We start from the raw sequence: 17225 nt of genomic DNA, 5'->3' as shown, positions 1-17225 counted from the left end.
TAATTGTTTGTGCATGTCAGACATACACCATTTTACCAAAATAGCACTGTTGGTTTGAATTCATGCATATCCCATTTGTTTCCCCTGATATGTAAGTAAACTGGGGAAAGTCGTTTGCATTATTTTCATCATAAACAAAATTACCCTTTCACAGGCTTAAATGCAGACTGTTTCGTTTTTAAGTCTCTTCAAATGATATGTACACATACATTATTACTGCGTAACAAATCCAAGCTTTCCATTGGAAGTCGTTTTTAGTAAAATGATGTATCTTCCAAAAACATTCTATATCTCTAGAAATATCCACGAAATTTAGTGAATTATGTAAGAAAACAAAATATTAGTTGCTTAGACATCAGAAAATGACTGCTTCACAGTCTTGAAGACCTAAAGACCAAAACAGCAACATTTCAATCTTTAAATCACTTTTTCTCAAAATGTCCTTCAAGTGAGATACATCATTTTACCAAAACTGTCTCACTGGTAGTATTGCGCATGCCTATACGTGGGGATTGTGACAGTTCAAACAATAAAACGGTAAAAGGCACCGGATTTCATGGGATTCCGAATTTCACGTGAGACTAGAAAAGTGTTTAAGACCGGCCAGCAAGTCTTTATCAACCGTTTAAAACTGACCTAGTGACGGGCTCTGGACCAATAGAAATGGGTAAGCTGTTACAGGTGTTTATGAATGATAACTGCAAAAAAACCCACACAACTCAAGTTTATATATTTGAAGTTCGTTTTTATGAGACAGGTTATAAAAAGGAGTGAGACAAGTGTGTATTTAGCCTGTTATTTAGAAGATGTTGGCGCATGGCCAGACGACATTCGGGCTGAAGTTCCATTTAATGCGAATTAACATGAAAGTTGTAGTAGAGGTCCAATTAGGGATTATTTTTTTATGATGACAAAGAGCTGCTTCCGATCTACACTCATTGCACAATTTAAAAACTGTAATGGTTGTCGAACCTTCCATTTATTAATTCACAAAATAAGCTTCTGGTAAAAGTTAGATATTTACACGGTGTAATGACAGTGACATTAAAAGTCAATGATAAAATGGTCCAAGATAATTTTAGTTTTGTTTTATCAAGTTCATTGAGCTGTTGGGCGAAGCAGTGGGGCTGGGACTGGGTGCCGTCCACTGGTTATAGTCTTGCTTGTGATCCAGGAGAGGCAGGGCGGGGAAGATAGCTATTTTAGGCTTCTGTGAGTTCTTCTTGGAAGCCTGTTGGTCCTGGCGTCTACGACTGATTGCTGTGACGATCGTGTAGAGGTATGGGTTGAGGGAGGAATTAATTGGCAGGACAAAGACTACCAGCCAGGCGTAGACATCCGGCTGGATCTGAATCACACTGGTCTGGGACAGGATGCCAAGAATAATGACAGGCATCCAGCAGAGGAAATCGGAGCCCACGATGACGGCCATTTTAATCGCCATCTTGACCTCTTCTTCCTTGGGCGCGTGGCGGCGTTTCACGCGTCGGATTGACCTCTTGACCTTGCTGAAGATGGCGGCGTAGCACACGGTGACCAAGAGAAAGCAGATGAGATTGACTCCCAGAAAAAGCACAATGGAGTAGGACCAGCTTGGCCTACTACCGATGGGCTGAGGTACCAAATAGGTATCGTTGCCCAAAGCGTCTCCGATATCGGCTTGGTCAAATCTAAAGTCTACGGGTCTGGTGAGCAAAGGCAAACCAATACACACATCGGACAAACCGTAGACGTCGGAGTCTTTGGTTACTAGGATTGTTGGAACGAGGCTGGCTAGCAAGGAAACCACCCAAATCGAGGCTACGGATACCCAGACTGACTTTTCTTTGAGGCGCACTCGGCTGAACGGATGGACGATGCACAGGTAGCGATCCACGCTGATCAGGGTGATGAAAAACACGGAGGCTTCCGAGGACAGAACTGACATGACTCCTCCTGCCTTACAGAGGGCGCTGTTCCTCCACTCCGTAGCCACCAGGTAGTACTCCTCTTTCTTGATGACGTCGACGGTGGCGATGATCACCATGTACACGCCCATCAGGAAATCGGACATGGCCAGGTTCAGCACCAGAAACGAGTGCACGTACTTGCTGCCCTTGCCGCTGTCCTCCCGAATCCGCCAGGCGATGACCACCAGGTTGCCGATGAGGGCGCTAAAGCCCAGGATCCACATGAAGGCCTGCAGGACAGTGTTGGGCATCAGCCGGCCGCAGTTGAACAGCGGTGACTCAAGCTGGGTGTTGATGCAGCGTTCGTCATCTGGAAGCAGTGACCTGAAGTTACAACACAGGCGATGGTCGTCTACGTACCTAATGTATGGGAAAATAAAGGTTCATCCTCAGTCACACTTGATGATTGCAGGAAAAGGAACTAACAACTTATTCTAAAATCGTTGTACCTTTTCTTTAAAGGTAGATAGGTATATGTTTCCACCGTCATATCTAGACATGAAGTTGAATCCATCACAAGCCCAGTCACAAGTAAATCACAAATCTAGTCACCAGAAAATTGCGAGCCCCGTCACAAGTAAATCACAATCAAGTCCTGTCACAAGTGAACAATAATTCAAAACAACTTAATATCCGTGAGTTGAAGTGGGATTGGAGGATTTGCAGGGACTTGTGATGTACTCGACTTCATGGTCAGATCATAAATCACATAAAATCGTGCCGGTTGCGTGTTCTACCAAACCAATGCGAGTTTTACCAAAACACGTTTTGTCCACCATTACGAACGCTTACAGTTTTTGGAGGGAATGAAGATCACCGAGTGCCCCGCCTTCTATTAAAGTTGCTTCGCCGTATGGACTCGACCCACTGGAGTTACCATTGCCACGCATCAGCACCCTGCAATTGACAACGATCATTTCAAGAATTAATCAATTGTTCAATAATAAACGTCATTCACTCGCAGACATTCACAGTTTGTGTCATTGTTGTCACATTGAATAGCGTCCTACCATTTTGTCTTTGATATTCCTTTTTAAAATTCTGTTATTACTACTATAGCAATGACCCTTCGCGCAGCGAGCGGACGATAAAATTCTCCACATTTTCCAAATATGGGCATAATTTTTTTCAATGGGCCAATTAGGCCAAGCTTCCATGTAATCCTCACCCCTACTATACACCACAAGCCTGTAGACTCCCATTGGCCAGACCCTAGCCACTCTGGAGTAAGGAGTGTTGAAAGACAGAGGCCAAGATGGCGGCTCATGCCTTCGTGCAGTACTTGGAGAAAATGGCGGCCAAACCTTTTGTGCCGCCGATCTCTTTGTGTCAACCCCTTGTGCCGCCCAGAGCTCAGACAAGTTGTAAACAATCCCTGATGATGTGAATGACCTATATCTTGTGCATGTACAGGCATGCGGGGGTTATTGACCTAGAAACACGTGTGGTGATAAAATTCTCCCCGTGGCCATTCCGCGTAAAGTTTTTGGGCTTGAAGCTCAAAGGGTTAAAACAAAATTGAAACTTGACGACATTGTTAAGCTACAATTCTCTCAGACTTGTACATTTTAAACAAAACATAAATGCACTTACAGTTGCTTCAGCCGTGTCAATCCATCGAATGCGTTGTTTCTTATGTATTGCATTGGTACTGAATGCATTCCCCTAATAACAAAACATAAAAACATATAAATTGCGCATTTTATAGCCCCGTGACTTAAACGTCACCTTCTGCAAGGCTTCAGGAAATGGGATGCATTTTACAATTATTACTGAAGTGCAGTTACTTACAGAAATGTCAGCAGAGGTAAATCGCGGAACATTCCCCCTGCCAGTTCGAAAATGTTGTTTTCAGAGATGTCCCTGAATGAAACACAACAAGATATTTCTGATTGAAACGAAGCAACACCTTCTTTTACTTGAATACCGAGAACTGTATAGCCATCTGTTCAATATTTGAAATAAACAATCTTACACAGTATTGAATAGAAAAGCAGATGTTGTATTATTATTCGATATACTCACAAAGACGTAAGGTTCCTCAAGCCTGAAAAGGCATCCATGTGGATATTGGTGATGTTGTTGCCCCGTAAATACCTAGAATAAAATCAATAAAAAATATGAAGTTTCAGTATCGAGTTTAAGCATTGATATTAATCGACATTCTTGTTTCAGATTTACAATTGGATTGGGTTCTTAAGACAATTATCTTATCAACTTGGGGTATAGACGAACAAACTTCGAACTGACACACAATTATTCATCAATTAATTATATCCATCGTTATACTTACAGAGTGCGTAGCGACCCGAGTCTCTTAAAAAGTCCCGCCTCCAGTGTGCTCATATTGGCGCCAGTCAAGGCTCTGCAAATTACCCGGAAAAAAATATATTGCTGGATATTTTGACAGGTTGAATTCTAAGCATTTGAGTAAACTTTCCTTCAGAACATGCAGCTTCAACAGAAAAGTAATTTGTAAATTGTCAAGTGTTGTTCCATAGAATACAAATTCATAATGTCCATAATCTTCCCACCAATACTGTGTTATGTACGTGGGTTCGAATCCTGACGGGAAAAAATGGTCCTTGTGCTCTTGAGCAAGGCACTTTACCATTATTCCTTCGTCCTTCGGATTGGACGTAAAGCCGTAGGTCCCGTGTGTTGTGTAATGCACGTGAAAGAACCCCTTATCGCTTAAAGAGAAGGGGTTTGCCCCGGTGTTTCTGGCAGTGGCTGCAGTATGCGCCGCAGCACCTTATAAACCCCTATAAAGGTGCTACATAATGGGTCTCACATTTCTCATCAACTTCATTTACCTGTCTTTAAACATACATGTAGACATAATTACCAGCGCCTTGGGTAGATAATTGTTGGTAGATACGTGCGCTATAGAAGACTCCGGAATTATTAATAACTTGCGAGAAATGGGCCCGCACGTCGAATAAAAACAAAGCACGACATAAATGTCCGTGGGCATGCATTGTGCCATATCGATAATGTCTGCGAATTAAGTTACGGGATTAACACAGTCTATAGTTAATACACACAGTTTTTCCTGATTACTCGATGTGTAACCATAGTAACTCTTGTCAGCCTATATTTCCTTTCGAACCGAATACTTACAATGCGTCTGTTATTTTAGCCAGTTGAGCTGTAGTTGCGGAGCTCCAACCGTGACTACATTTAACATTCAGCCCCTCTTCGTATATGAAGCAATTACAACCCTTGGGGCAGCCGTGCACATCTGTGGAGAACGAATCAACAATTTGTTTCAAATTATTTAGGAAAATTCAAGCAGATATTTAGATATCTGCTGGTAAAGATTATTCTTCAAAGCAGAAACATTAGAAACAGCGGTGGAAATTTAAAATTGTCAGATTGAATTCAAAGAACGTAATGCTGAACCAATAGGAAGACTTACCGCAGTTTTTCTCATCGTCGTGGTATAGGTGGCAATCTTTCCGACCATCGCATACCGACTCCCAAAGAAGGCATTGTTGCTTCCCCAAGCACACGTACAGGTCCAAGCTACAGTTCAAACTGACTATTGGTCACGAGGCACAATATATTTAGATTAAAAAAAACAATTGAAGGGTGGGGTGGCTTAAATAGGCTTCTAACGAGAATGGTTAAAGCTTTGCACAAGTTGAGCTATGGGTCAATCACAAGTCGAGTAACGAGTCCATCACAAGTTGAGCCACGAGCCAAAAGACAAGTCAAATCAAATGTCAACCACAAGTTAAATCACCGAAATCAAATCACAAGGCGATCACAGCTCAAATTTCAAGTCAATCCCAAGTCAAATCACAAGGCAATCACAGATCAAGTCACAAGTCCAATCACAAGTCAAATCACAAGCTAAATCATGGTCATCAACTCACAAGTCAGTCACAAGTCAAATCCCATGCCAATTACGAGTTAAATCACATGTCACATCACAAGACATTCACAAGTCAAATCACCAGTCAAATCACAAGTTAAATCACAAGTCAAACCACAAGCTGAATCACCGTAATCAAATCACAAGTCAGTCACAAGTCAATTCACAAGCGGATCATAAACCAAATGATGAGTAATGCCAAAGCAAGAAACTGGACAAAGCATTGATCTTAAAATGTCTTCGTCACTATCAGGTAACCACCTTGATTTAAGACTGGATGACGTATGACTGACCTGTCCAATCAGATATTTTTTACATTTTTCCCCAGTTGGGCTGACCGTCCACTTGATATTACTGCTACGTACCGCAATTGGTTTCGTCACTGGAATCCATGCAATCGGAAATGCCGTCGCAGTACGCGTGGGGAAGCAGGCACAGCGTCGTGTCCTCAAAGTGCGAGCAACTAGAACGGCACGAAGTAAGCTCAGCTTTATCTGCAACAAAAAGTGCGGGAAATAACAAAACAGAGATGTGGACTTTCGACCAAAGTTAGCTGAGAAAGAGGACGTTCCTAGTAGAGAGATGTAATTACATCTCGATTTACATATTTTTTACGTCACAATCTATTAACTATTCAGTGAACCATAATATTGGCCCATCGCAGCTAACGCTTTTTGAGGCAACCTGCCTTTTAGTTAATTAACCCTTAGTTGATGTTTAGAATGGCTATTGGCCACCTAATTTTGCAATTATTATAACGACTAATCAGCGGTTACCTTTGCGGGTTGAAGGAATTGTCTGCGCTCAACTCCTGTGTAAAAGTCATTCACCTTATATATGAAGAATACTATGATCGGTAACTTATGGACTGAATTGGAAAACCAACAAACTATATAGCATAATGTTCAATCCAAGGTAGGTCTATCGATACTAAAGATAGAAGGTTCATCTCACGGTTAAACCACTGTGCTTTCACTTTGGATGTTGCAAATTGAATCAGTTTTTATACTTGAAGATATAGTCTTTAAGGCTCACCAACAGCTACTAAGGTGATGTGGAAACCGGCCTCAGACACGCTAGAGTCGGTCTCGAACTTCAGCCAAATCTCGCTGCTCTCGAACCACACCCCGGCTATCTCGGTGGTCCCGGTCAGACTCGCGACCAGTCCCTCGCGGCTGTCGTTTCCGACCCCAAGGTGCAGAAAGTCGAAGTTCTGCTCCAGATGAAAGGACTGGATGTCGAGTCTGATCTTCTCGCGTCTTGCGTCCGTGCGGAAGTGCCAGACGCAGGTGGCTTTGTCGGGGTAGGCGCCTCGCTCGTACAGAGTCGAGTAGAGCTGGTACTCGGATTTCCCTGACAGGTCGATAAGAGTCTCACCACAAATATCTGATGTGACAAAATACACTACAAATGTTTGATTCTTGACATTACAATCAACATTTATTAGAGGTTACTCTAATAGCGGTGAAAATTACCTGGCCCCGTAGTTGTTCTAAAAACAGCAGGACTCAAGTGTAGCATTCACTGAAAGTGGTTTATTAATGGCCCGTAATCACATCGTACAATGGGGATACGGAGGCCACATAATGCCACTCCATAACAGTAGTAACTAACATTAGGGTCTATTGAATGTGGGTTCAATGCGTGCAACTGTGTATGGGTTTGTATCCAATAGGGGACGTGGAACATTGGAAGAAGATATGGTCCACAATTCCCACAATATGGTCCACAAGGTCCACGATTGACGATCGTGTACAAAACATATTGACGGTCTTCCTAAACATCCAACAATTAAGGTTTGCCCTTCACCGACGTATAAACACTGTATACTCAGTGTGTTACCTCCCGAATGAAAGTTGGAAAAAAGAGGGGCCTTTGGGGTCCACAATTGATGGTGTTTACACACTTGTGTGCGATGAACGGAGTAATTGGGGCTTAAATTGACATTTACCACCCATTATCAAAATGATGCTTTGTTTTTCAAAAAGAGCTAATGTTGGTAAAGAATGTTCCGTATCCTGCTTCTCGTTGGAGAGAAAATCACAAGGAACAACTGAAGAAAGTCTGTGACAAATAAAGGGTTTAAGGAACGCGTGCTTCCTTGAATGTATTCTTCCTCATTATGCCGATATATCTTTAACCAAACCAACGGTCAATATTCAAATCTATGCACAAATGTGTTTGATTTACTGTCAATTAAGCGGTTACACTGTAAAAAAGTTGGGCAAAATGGGTTGAAAATTCGACCAATGCTGGTCGAATCATCAACTGCCTACACTCTTGGGCAAATTCTTCCCAATGGTTTGATAGTTTTTACCCAATGCAACCTAATATGAGGTAATTTCATACCAATGCTGGGTAAATTACATCGCCCAACAGTGTTTTATCCAACCTTTTTACAGTGTAACAGGTTTCATTTTGGACTGACCTTCGCAGTACTCTTCGTCCGTGGCGTCGGGGCAGTCGCCTCTGCCATCGCAGACCACCTCTTCCTTGATACAGACCAACAAGGCGGTGCCATTGCAGGCTACCTCGCCTTCCAAGCAAGAAACTGAGGAACGAAAGTACAAACGAAAACAAACAAAAACCATGAATTCGGATGCTTCATCAGAGGCATTGTTACGAAAGATTACCAACAGAAAATCTTTGAATCTTTGTGGAGAATGAGACAAACATTAAATCTATATGGAGAAAGAAGATTATTCTTCTTTTTTTAAAATAATTTCGAAAATATAGATCGCTTCATTTTTTCACCAGAAGTATCTCACTCATTAACGAGCATTTTATAACTGTTTTCGGGTATAAGAACCGCGAAGCGGTGATTAATGTGTAGAGAATAGTACTCGTTATTGTTTCACATCAGCTATAATATGTATGTCTTTCTTGTTGATTTAATAAGTACATTTGAATTAGAGCATGAGTTTTGGGTTAAGGAGTCCTTTTCACTATTGTATAATTCTTAACAAATGAACTTGTGGAAAATTCCCATATTTCTGATGGCTGATAGGTCATTTAAGGGGAAAATTACTGATGGCCAGACTAGATATGGGAATCTTTCCGAACTTTTACTATATAGTAATGAATTAAAAATAAATTAAATCTGACCCCGATAGTTAGAAAACACCAGATGGCAATTTTAAAGACCAACCCAAACGGTTTAAATCAAGTAATTATTGTCGTTTGTTTTATTCATATCATTTCATTTCACCTATAATCATCATTCACTTTAATCTCATACTTAATGCATTCGATTCATTAGACTTAATATTTCTAAGCATTCACCTCACTTTGCTGCAAGTTATAAATCTACACCTTGTTAACTGCTTAATGACTCCTAACCCGGTGATGCTGATGCTGTAATAACTTCTTTTTGTTTGATTCTGTCTAGCCCCATAAATGTGGCCAATTTACTGGAATACCTCCGTAAATAAAGGCCACACTTCCACCATGTACAAAAACATGTCGAACTTTGTCAAATTTTGATTTTCATATTTAGGCTTAGTTTGTAGTATATTTTTGATTTAGAAGCATACTCACCCTCTTTATAAGGCTAACCAGAAAGTGCTGCCTTTTTCAGATGTTTCAGTAGTCCAGTAAATTGGCCACATTTATGGGGCTAGATTCTGTCACGCACAACGTGGCTACTGTCTTTGCAGGCACAACTATCAATGAAGCTGTACACCCATGCGTGTACGTGTGTATGTGTTGTGTACAGGCTTCATTGCCTTTTCCATTGTACTTAAAATTTGCATTTCCATGGTTATATAACCTTGTACTGAATGGGATTCGGTGTCTGTTTCGTTCCTGTAATTCTTTCATATAATCCTGTAACAGCTCACATCTGCTGTTGGGCTGTGATGCATTAAATAGCATGACCAGTCATCCATACATTTAGTTATCATTTTAAATTCTGTTGTGTCCCTCTTTTGTTTGTGCTTTAAGTTTTTAGGAAGACCTCCCATATGTTTTGTACACGAATCCAAATTGGGGACCTCTCGGGAATTGGGGACCCTATTGTCCTCTATTTCTCAAAGTCCCCTATTGAATGCAGAAGCAAACTCACCCATTTCTACCAGCTCCAGACTGAGGTTAAAACCTCGATACTGGTAAATGTAGTCCGACCAAAACGACAGCCAGATATCCTCGGAGTAAAGCGATACCCTCGCCGGCGCCCGCGGACCCGAGAATTTGGCCAGCGGCTCCGGGTGGGTCCCGTTGCCCACGTACAGGTGATCGAAGAATTCTTCGGAGACGAAGTCCAGGAACACGACCAATATGTCGTAGCCTGGGTCCGCGTGGACGAACCAGATGCAGTGCTTGTTGGGTTGGTAGGGCTCTGGGTACCCGACTGAGGTTAGAGTCTGGGGACGCGGTGATAGATCGATGATGGTATTGCCACAGGGTTCTACAAAATAATGAAGACAAGGGCGTGGCACTCGTTTAGCACTTAGTACTAATTTCAAACTGGACCGACTCCCAAAAATGTCTCACCTAAAAAAAGTATCTATCATTTGGTAGGCAACTCGCATTGGCTCAAAAAAAAAAAAAAAATAACCCCAAGACAAATTTGTAATGCAAATTCAATATTAGATACCTCTATTCCTCTAGAATTTGTACTATTAGTGCTCAGAACATGATTGGTAACGGGTAAACTCTGTTAGATCTTCCTTCATTGCGGAAAATGTTTTCCCATCAAGAGTCTTTAAAATGTTTGGGATGGATTTATAAAGCTTTTTGACAACAAATTAAAGCCGATTTTACCACAGTTCCCGTCGTCAGATCGGTCGATGCAGGCGTAGTCTCCATCACACATCTTCGAGGAGTCAACACATTCGCCACTCTTCCTGCATCTGTATTCCGACTCTCCACATGTACCTTGAAAATTTGAAAGGGGAAAGAAGTATCACATCGCAAAACGTCAATTTATTGCGATGCAATATACAGTAAAGTTGATGTTTGTTGTCAATATTGAAAACAAACCCCAAAAAAATCAAAGCTGAAAAACGGTATGAACAGTTGGGATTAATGTGAATCATGGAGAATTTGGATATAGTTTCATAAATAATGCGATTCGAAATTTCTGGTACACATTTCTTGGTAATAGTTAATCATTTTCTCAATTTTTCTTCGTTCAGATCAACAATTGTTTGGATTGTTTGTAATTTGAACAATGAAATGTATTTGTAAAATTAATTATACATAACAAATCTTACCGCAGTTGAATTCATCATCTGATTCTGGGCAGTCGACATTCCCGTCGCAAACTTTGCTTTTATCAATGCACAGAATACCGGACGAGCAAGAAAACATGTTTTCCCTGCAATCTGTTTTCAAACAAAATCACAGAAAATATGTTCAATAACCCTTTGTTCGGCAACGCTTCCAAAATATCGTAAAATAATCACAACAAGTAATAACTGATATACAGAAGGTCTTCGTTCGATTACAATTATTGAGAGCCGTTTAATTGTTTGCGGTTGTCAGTTTCATAGTCCTCAACCTCAACCATAGAAGGCAAAAGAATTTGCCATAAATGGCACATTTGCATCATCAGTTGTAATGGAAGACTTTTGAGACGTTGGTGGCAGCAAAGACACCGGTCAGGCTTTTTTCCATTGTTTGCGTCATATTGAGTGTGCGCGCTTTAGCAAACACAATTGAAAAGGACGGGTGTGTTTGCTGCCACCAACGATTCAATAGTCTCCCATTAGAGAGGTACCTGCATTGTTTGTAGTGTCTGCTAATTATTTAGTGTATGTAGTTGTTTTAAGGGTTTATGACATATTTTGATAAAATAAATTATCATTTTGTTTTGCAATGATGGTGGCCATTGTTAGCCAAGCTGGTGTAGCAAAAGAAAGGTCTATGGGAAGAATTTCTAACCTTGCATATCGTATTCCGTTATACGCAGCTCGAGCCGCAGGCGACCGGGCGTGCTGATCACATTATTCACAATGTCCAAAATAATCCATAGTTCGGGGCCATCGAACGTCATCACTTTCGGGTAGGCTCGGGATTGAGACAATATCCGGGCAACCGTTGTTCCGACGTACGGGAGGCCGCCGTAGCCGAAAGTCACCTTTGCCTTTAGGAACGGATCGCCACGAATGATCTCGTTGATGGGCAGGTTGACGATATCCACACGTATACGTGAACGGTTAGTGGAAGTCGTGATCATCCACAAGCAGTCCACCGTAATGTCGATTGGTTGAGTGAGGAGGAGTGGATGTTCCGGGCTGAGGCGAATGTAAGGGTTGCCGCAACGTCCTGGGAAAAAGAGCAGAGACCACGTTGTTGTTGACGTGGAGTGATCAGGCTTTAAGCAGCAACAGTAACACCAAATACATAAATGTAGCCCCAACCCTGTACCTAAATTTAGCATGGACCTCACTGTTGGCTTTGCTTGGGAAGAACGCACTTTTACGTGGTCGCAGGAAGGAAATGGCAAAGTGCCCTTAGGCGTCGGTATCCGCTCCGTTCACAAGCACCCCCTCACCGGCAAAGGAAGTACAGTTGGGGGTGACCGACCGACGCCATCTTGCCTGACTGCAATTCATTTGCCGCGAAGCGCGGCCACTGCGTGTAAATAGAACAAATCCCCTGGTGAACGTGCGTCACACACAAGGAGCGGTGCGCGTCAACCAGCGAAATGTCCCGCCCAAGGGACGCCGTTGTTAGGTAAAAGGGCGTCATCTTTTGGTAGCGCAGGAGCTCATAGTTTGGCTTCGTTTACCGTTGGTAACTCAACTGTTCTACTCACCGCAATCCAATTCATCGGATAGATCGTCAGATGGGCAGTCTCCCTCCCCGTCACACACCCAATGTGATGGAATACACTTCTTCTTGCTTGCACAAAGGTACCTGTCTGCACACCAGCTCTCTTCTGTCGAAGGGAGGGAATAGTTGTGAGTAATTGAACATATTTTGTTTTACTGATCATCAAGATCTTTCCCTTCGAGCAATTTCAATGTGTATGTATCTGCTACTAATTTAGAATAGCTGTGCTAAGCAATCACTGAGTCCCAATTATTGGCAGCATGTCCTGGTTTTTTAAAAATGTATTTCCTTTAGTTTCATTGGGGAAGGGGTGCGAGGTTAGGGTGGATTTGCGACTCATGATCAGGGGGTCAGGGGTTCAAATCCACCTGCTGGCCATAATGTCCTGGGCGAGCCAATTCACTCCCACTTGCCTCTCTCCATCCAGTAGTGTAAATAGGTACTGGCATTAGCTAGGGAGTAACCTGCGATGGACTAGCATCCCATCTAGGGGGAATAGGAATATTCTCAGTCGTTTTATGCCGAGGAAACTGGAAATAAACACCGGCCTGACGGGCCATATTGGCTCGTGACAGACTTTTACTTTTACATTTTATTTAATTTCATTCCCAACAGAACATCGATTTGCTTTGTCAAAATAAATTGCATCGAATATAATGACTTTGTTTATCAAAAGAAAATCTTACTGAACCGCTAAGTTCTCTGAATATACATGTAGCTTATCTACTCACCGCATCCGTATTCGTCTTCGTGTAGTCTGCAGTCCGGAATACCATCACATCGTCTGGTACCCGCCAGACACTCCTGATTCAGACACTGAAACTCGTCGACTCCACACTCTTCGGGAAAAAAGGGCAACACAATTCCAGTTTGTGAACCTGATCTAACATGAATGTGTAAGCTATGTGATTGATGATTCGGGTTGGTATCAAGCTGTGATATGCCGATTTGTTGGGATTCGAACCGCCAACCTTCCACTCCGTAGCTCCACGCTCGGCTACGAGGCCCCACGGTAATCCTGCCTAATAATTAGATTTTTTGTTTAATCGTACAACAATAACTGACCTCGTTTTCTGTAGGCGGTCAGCTGAAGTTCATACACTGTCCCAACATGCATGGCGGGAGCATCATTTTCTTGCGACAGGTCAGCATAAATCCAAATGCCCGTGGCGTCCACGTAGGTGGTTTTGACTAATGACCCGGAACTCAAAGCCTTAGCCGCGTCCTCGTTCACGCCCTCTGCCGTCGAGTCCCAGTACAGTGCCGGGCCCATTTTGCTGGTTGCCAGGATGTTGATCTCGATGACGCTGTCGTTGGGCGCCGTGACCAGCCAGAAGCAATCCATGTTGGGTGGTTTCCACTCGCCGTCTTTCTCCACCCACGACGAGGCGTACTTTAAGTGGTGGGGGACGCCGGGAACCAGTGGCGGGATGGTGGTGTTTCCACACATATCTGGAAGAAGTTATGGAATTATCAAAGAAGCATTATCACCATTTACGGAAATACCAAAGACTCATCAGTTCAGGTTCTGCACAGATTGTATTATCCTCCATTGCCAATCACGACAAGATATTGGTACTTCCAGTGTCAAGAAAAGAAGAAGGCAGTTTCCTAGTTTCTCAACTAAATTCCCATCGTTGGAGGAGGATAAAACCAGTTTATGAAAGATCAGAGGGAAAGAGTTTCATACCTGGACATCACTTGACACCCTGAGAGCAAAGTTTAAGAGACTGGTCTTAAAAATGTTTTCTTAGTAAATGTTTTAATATTCTCTCTGTGAAGTTGGACTTTAAGGACATGTTATCGCTTTCTGATGGCTGATAGGTCACAAAACCACTGCAGGGAACAATAAGTGATGTCAATGTTGAATGTTTTGAATTCACCCCAATGACACGAATGATCAATCTCAATCTCGTTCAATTATCTCTGCACAGCGTGTGTAGTACACTGACAAGAATGTTCTCGCATTTTTACCCCAGACGGGTTGGTAACATGGACACAGCATTTGCAACACGTAGTGAAACCTATTTTCAAAACGCCAGTGGTTACTAGACATCCTTGTTATGGTTTTTGTGTAGCTGAGGACACGTTGTCAATGCCATCTTCTTAGGTGAGTCCCAAAGTTTAAAGGTAGATTTAATATCGTTTCCTTATAGGAACAGGGGCCCCAACTACACAAACCCCATGTACTACATGGGAGACTAAGAATCTTACCACAGTTGTACTGGTCGACAAAAGCATGGCAGTCCAGATTGGCATCACAGTAGGCTGAGGGCGGCAGACATATGGACGAGTTGTGGCAAATGGTTGTATCTGCTTCGCAGAAATCTGGTAAAATAAAAAAGGCTATGATTTGAACATCGGTAACGCTGGCGACTGCTTACAATGGCATAATGATAAAGGTAAATGTGTGAAGCGAAAGAGTGATTTTGGAGTCGTCATAGATTGAATGATAGCAATGGTGGACACGTCACTGTAAACATACTTATCCGACCCATTTATTTGTGTACTCCGTCTTCTATCAAAGTCGAACCTCTTAGATTTTAGGCTTAAAGGGCATATTTTGTACTTCTTGGAACATAAAATAATAAATAGGCTTTTTGTATTGTTAAGGCCTTGAACCCTTACCTGGTTCTTTTCTTTGTGTGAATTTGAAATCGAATCCAACACAGTCTGTGTTACCGATCCCGTGCGCAGAGACGGTAACCCAGGCTAGGTTGCCGTGGATAATGTAGACCCTGCCGTCATCCAGACGCCTCGCGTAGTACAAGTCATTGATGGCAAAGTTGCTGGTGACGTCAGAGGGGTCATGACCTCTGCCAATTGTAACCACGTCTTTTTCGCTGGTGTCCTTGGACACGTACTGCCCGCGCTGCTCTACAATCTGGACGTAGATGTTCATATCGGGGCTACCAGTGATGAGCCACAGACAGGACAGGCTTTCCAAGCATTGGTTGGCAAGGGTTTGGAGCGGCGCATGCGCTGTGTAGACTGGTCCCGAGTCGTTCAGTAGAACGTCGGTTTCACCGCACTTCATGTAACCTATAAGTGAAACCCAATTTATATTATTGCTTCATTACAACTACCTTATTATTTTACTAGCACTACCATATTATGATATAATATTAGTACATTAATATATTACTTCAAGCATATGGTTGCAAATGTTGTGCGAGTCGTAGTTAATATTGATTGACCACATTTATCAAAGTACAGTGACCTTTTACTTTCTGAACCCCTAGAGCGCCCTCAAGAGATAAGCTCACGCTAATGTTCATTTTAATAAATTTATTGTGTGTTTGCTTTGCCTTACCATCGTACATTGGGCAGTCATTTTCACCGTTCATACAGCTTTTTGGTCCAATGGTGTACGATGATAAGGAAGTGCCATCGGAGGTAACGCTTGGAGGATCACCTATAGATGACCAAATACAGAGATGAAACTTGACAGCTTGAGATTAAAATTACACAAATATACCAAGAAAATCTATGCAGTTAACATATTGCGCACAGAGTAAATACAGTCCCGTAAGGCATGTGCACTGAGTACAGAATATAGTATGATGATTTTTATGCAACATAAAGTATTTGAACTGTGCATTCAACCCATGTCCTACACACAATATTCGTCTACACTAAGAAGATCAAGACAGTATGAACTCGAACCAACTAAAAGGGTGTTCAGTGGTCATCCAGTCGAAATATAACAACGTTTTACAGTGCACAAATGTCCTGCAAGCAGAGCGTAACGTTTAACATCAAATTGGACTATCTCGTCCAAAAATATAAGAAAGCTTTATTTTACAGTTGCCACAAAAGACCTCTGTAACAGTTGTACATGTTTTTGTCATTCTCTTTGCACCACCTCAGAGCTCCCCTTAATGGCTCAAACATTAAATATACTGTCAGTTTTCACAATCAGTGTCTGGATAAATTAACCAAGTTATTGCAATTACCTTGAGAATGAGCTTGCTTGACACATGCGCCCACGATTACTAGAATGAAGAATAAGAGTGTCGCGTTTACTCCCGTCAACATTATTGGTTTAGGATGTCAGCCAGTATTACAGACGATCAGGATCAAGCTGTAAGGTGCAAGAAAACAAATACGGACAACTTGAAATTAAAGGAGCTACGGGCGACAGCAACAGCTATTACAAGTTTGTAACTTTGCATGGAGCAGTCATCACAGACATGAGCCGGGCGGTCGGAGTGATTTATTACAAACATTAGTGGGGCGAACTTAGTTCAACATCAAGGCGACAGTGCAAACTAAATGGCTTCAAGCGATGTTCTACACAATATAAACATCCTGCTTTAATAAGACAATCACTCAAGCCCTATCAATGATTGGAGAAGAACGTGGTTTAGGATTTTTTTTTGCAATTTGTCGTGAGTTTGAAAATTCACTGAGGCTGATGCAAACTCTTTCACAACATGAAATGCGCTAAATATTTCGATGTTTCTATTATATGAGCATGAATTCGCAGCAACGTATTATTTTTAGAGGACTATTCAATAGTTCATAAGTTGGGTTCGTTATGGGATTTGAATTTCTGCTGCTCTACTATTTTTTCATTTTGATCTGCCGTTATTCTTTTTTTTAAGTAACTGATAAAT

At 42.0% G+C, this 17225-nt stretch overlaps 1 protein-coding gene across 1 annotated transcript; it reads right to left on the bottom strand.

Annotated features, from left to right (window-relative positions):
- Positions 1–881: 881 nt before the first annotated feature.
- LOC119725373 lies at positions 882–16684 on the bottom strand. The gene is made up of 22 exons (XM_038196778.1): positions 16563–16684; positions 15920–16021; positions 15235–15648; positions 14821–14934; positions 13672–14058; positions 13338–13445; positions 12590–12712; positions 11713–12096; positions 11043–11153; positions 10591–10704; positions 9893–10234; positions 8258–8380; positions 6865–7215; positions 6195–6323; positions 5371–5493; positions 5073–5193; positions 4243–4314; positions 3975–4046; positions 3741–3812; positions 3543–3614; positions 2742–2846; positions 882–2309 (listed from the first exon to the last, which is right to left on the bottom strand). Exons 1-22 carry the CDS (start codon positions 16642–16644, stop codon positions 1079–1081), a joined length of 4752 nt encoding a protein of 1583 aa, XP_038052706.1. The 5' UTR covers positions 16645–16684; the 3' UTR covers positions 882–1078.
- Between the last annotated feature and the right edge of the window lie 541 nt (positions 16685–17225).

The sequence above is a fragment of the Patiria miniata genome, unplaced genomic scaffold (assembly GCF_015706575.1).
Source record: "Patiria miniata isolate m_02_andy unplaced genomic scaffold, ASM1570657v1 HiC_scaffold_19, whole genome shotgun sequence".
Taxonomy (NCBI): domain Eukaryota; kingdom Metazoa; phylum Echinodermata; class Asteroidea; order Valvatida; family Asterinidae; genus Patiria; species Patiria miniata.
The sequence above is the reverse complement of the archived record's forward strand: the minus strand, read 5'-3'. Positions and strand labels throughout refer to the sequence as shown.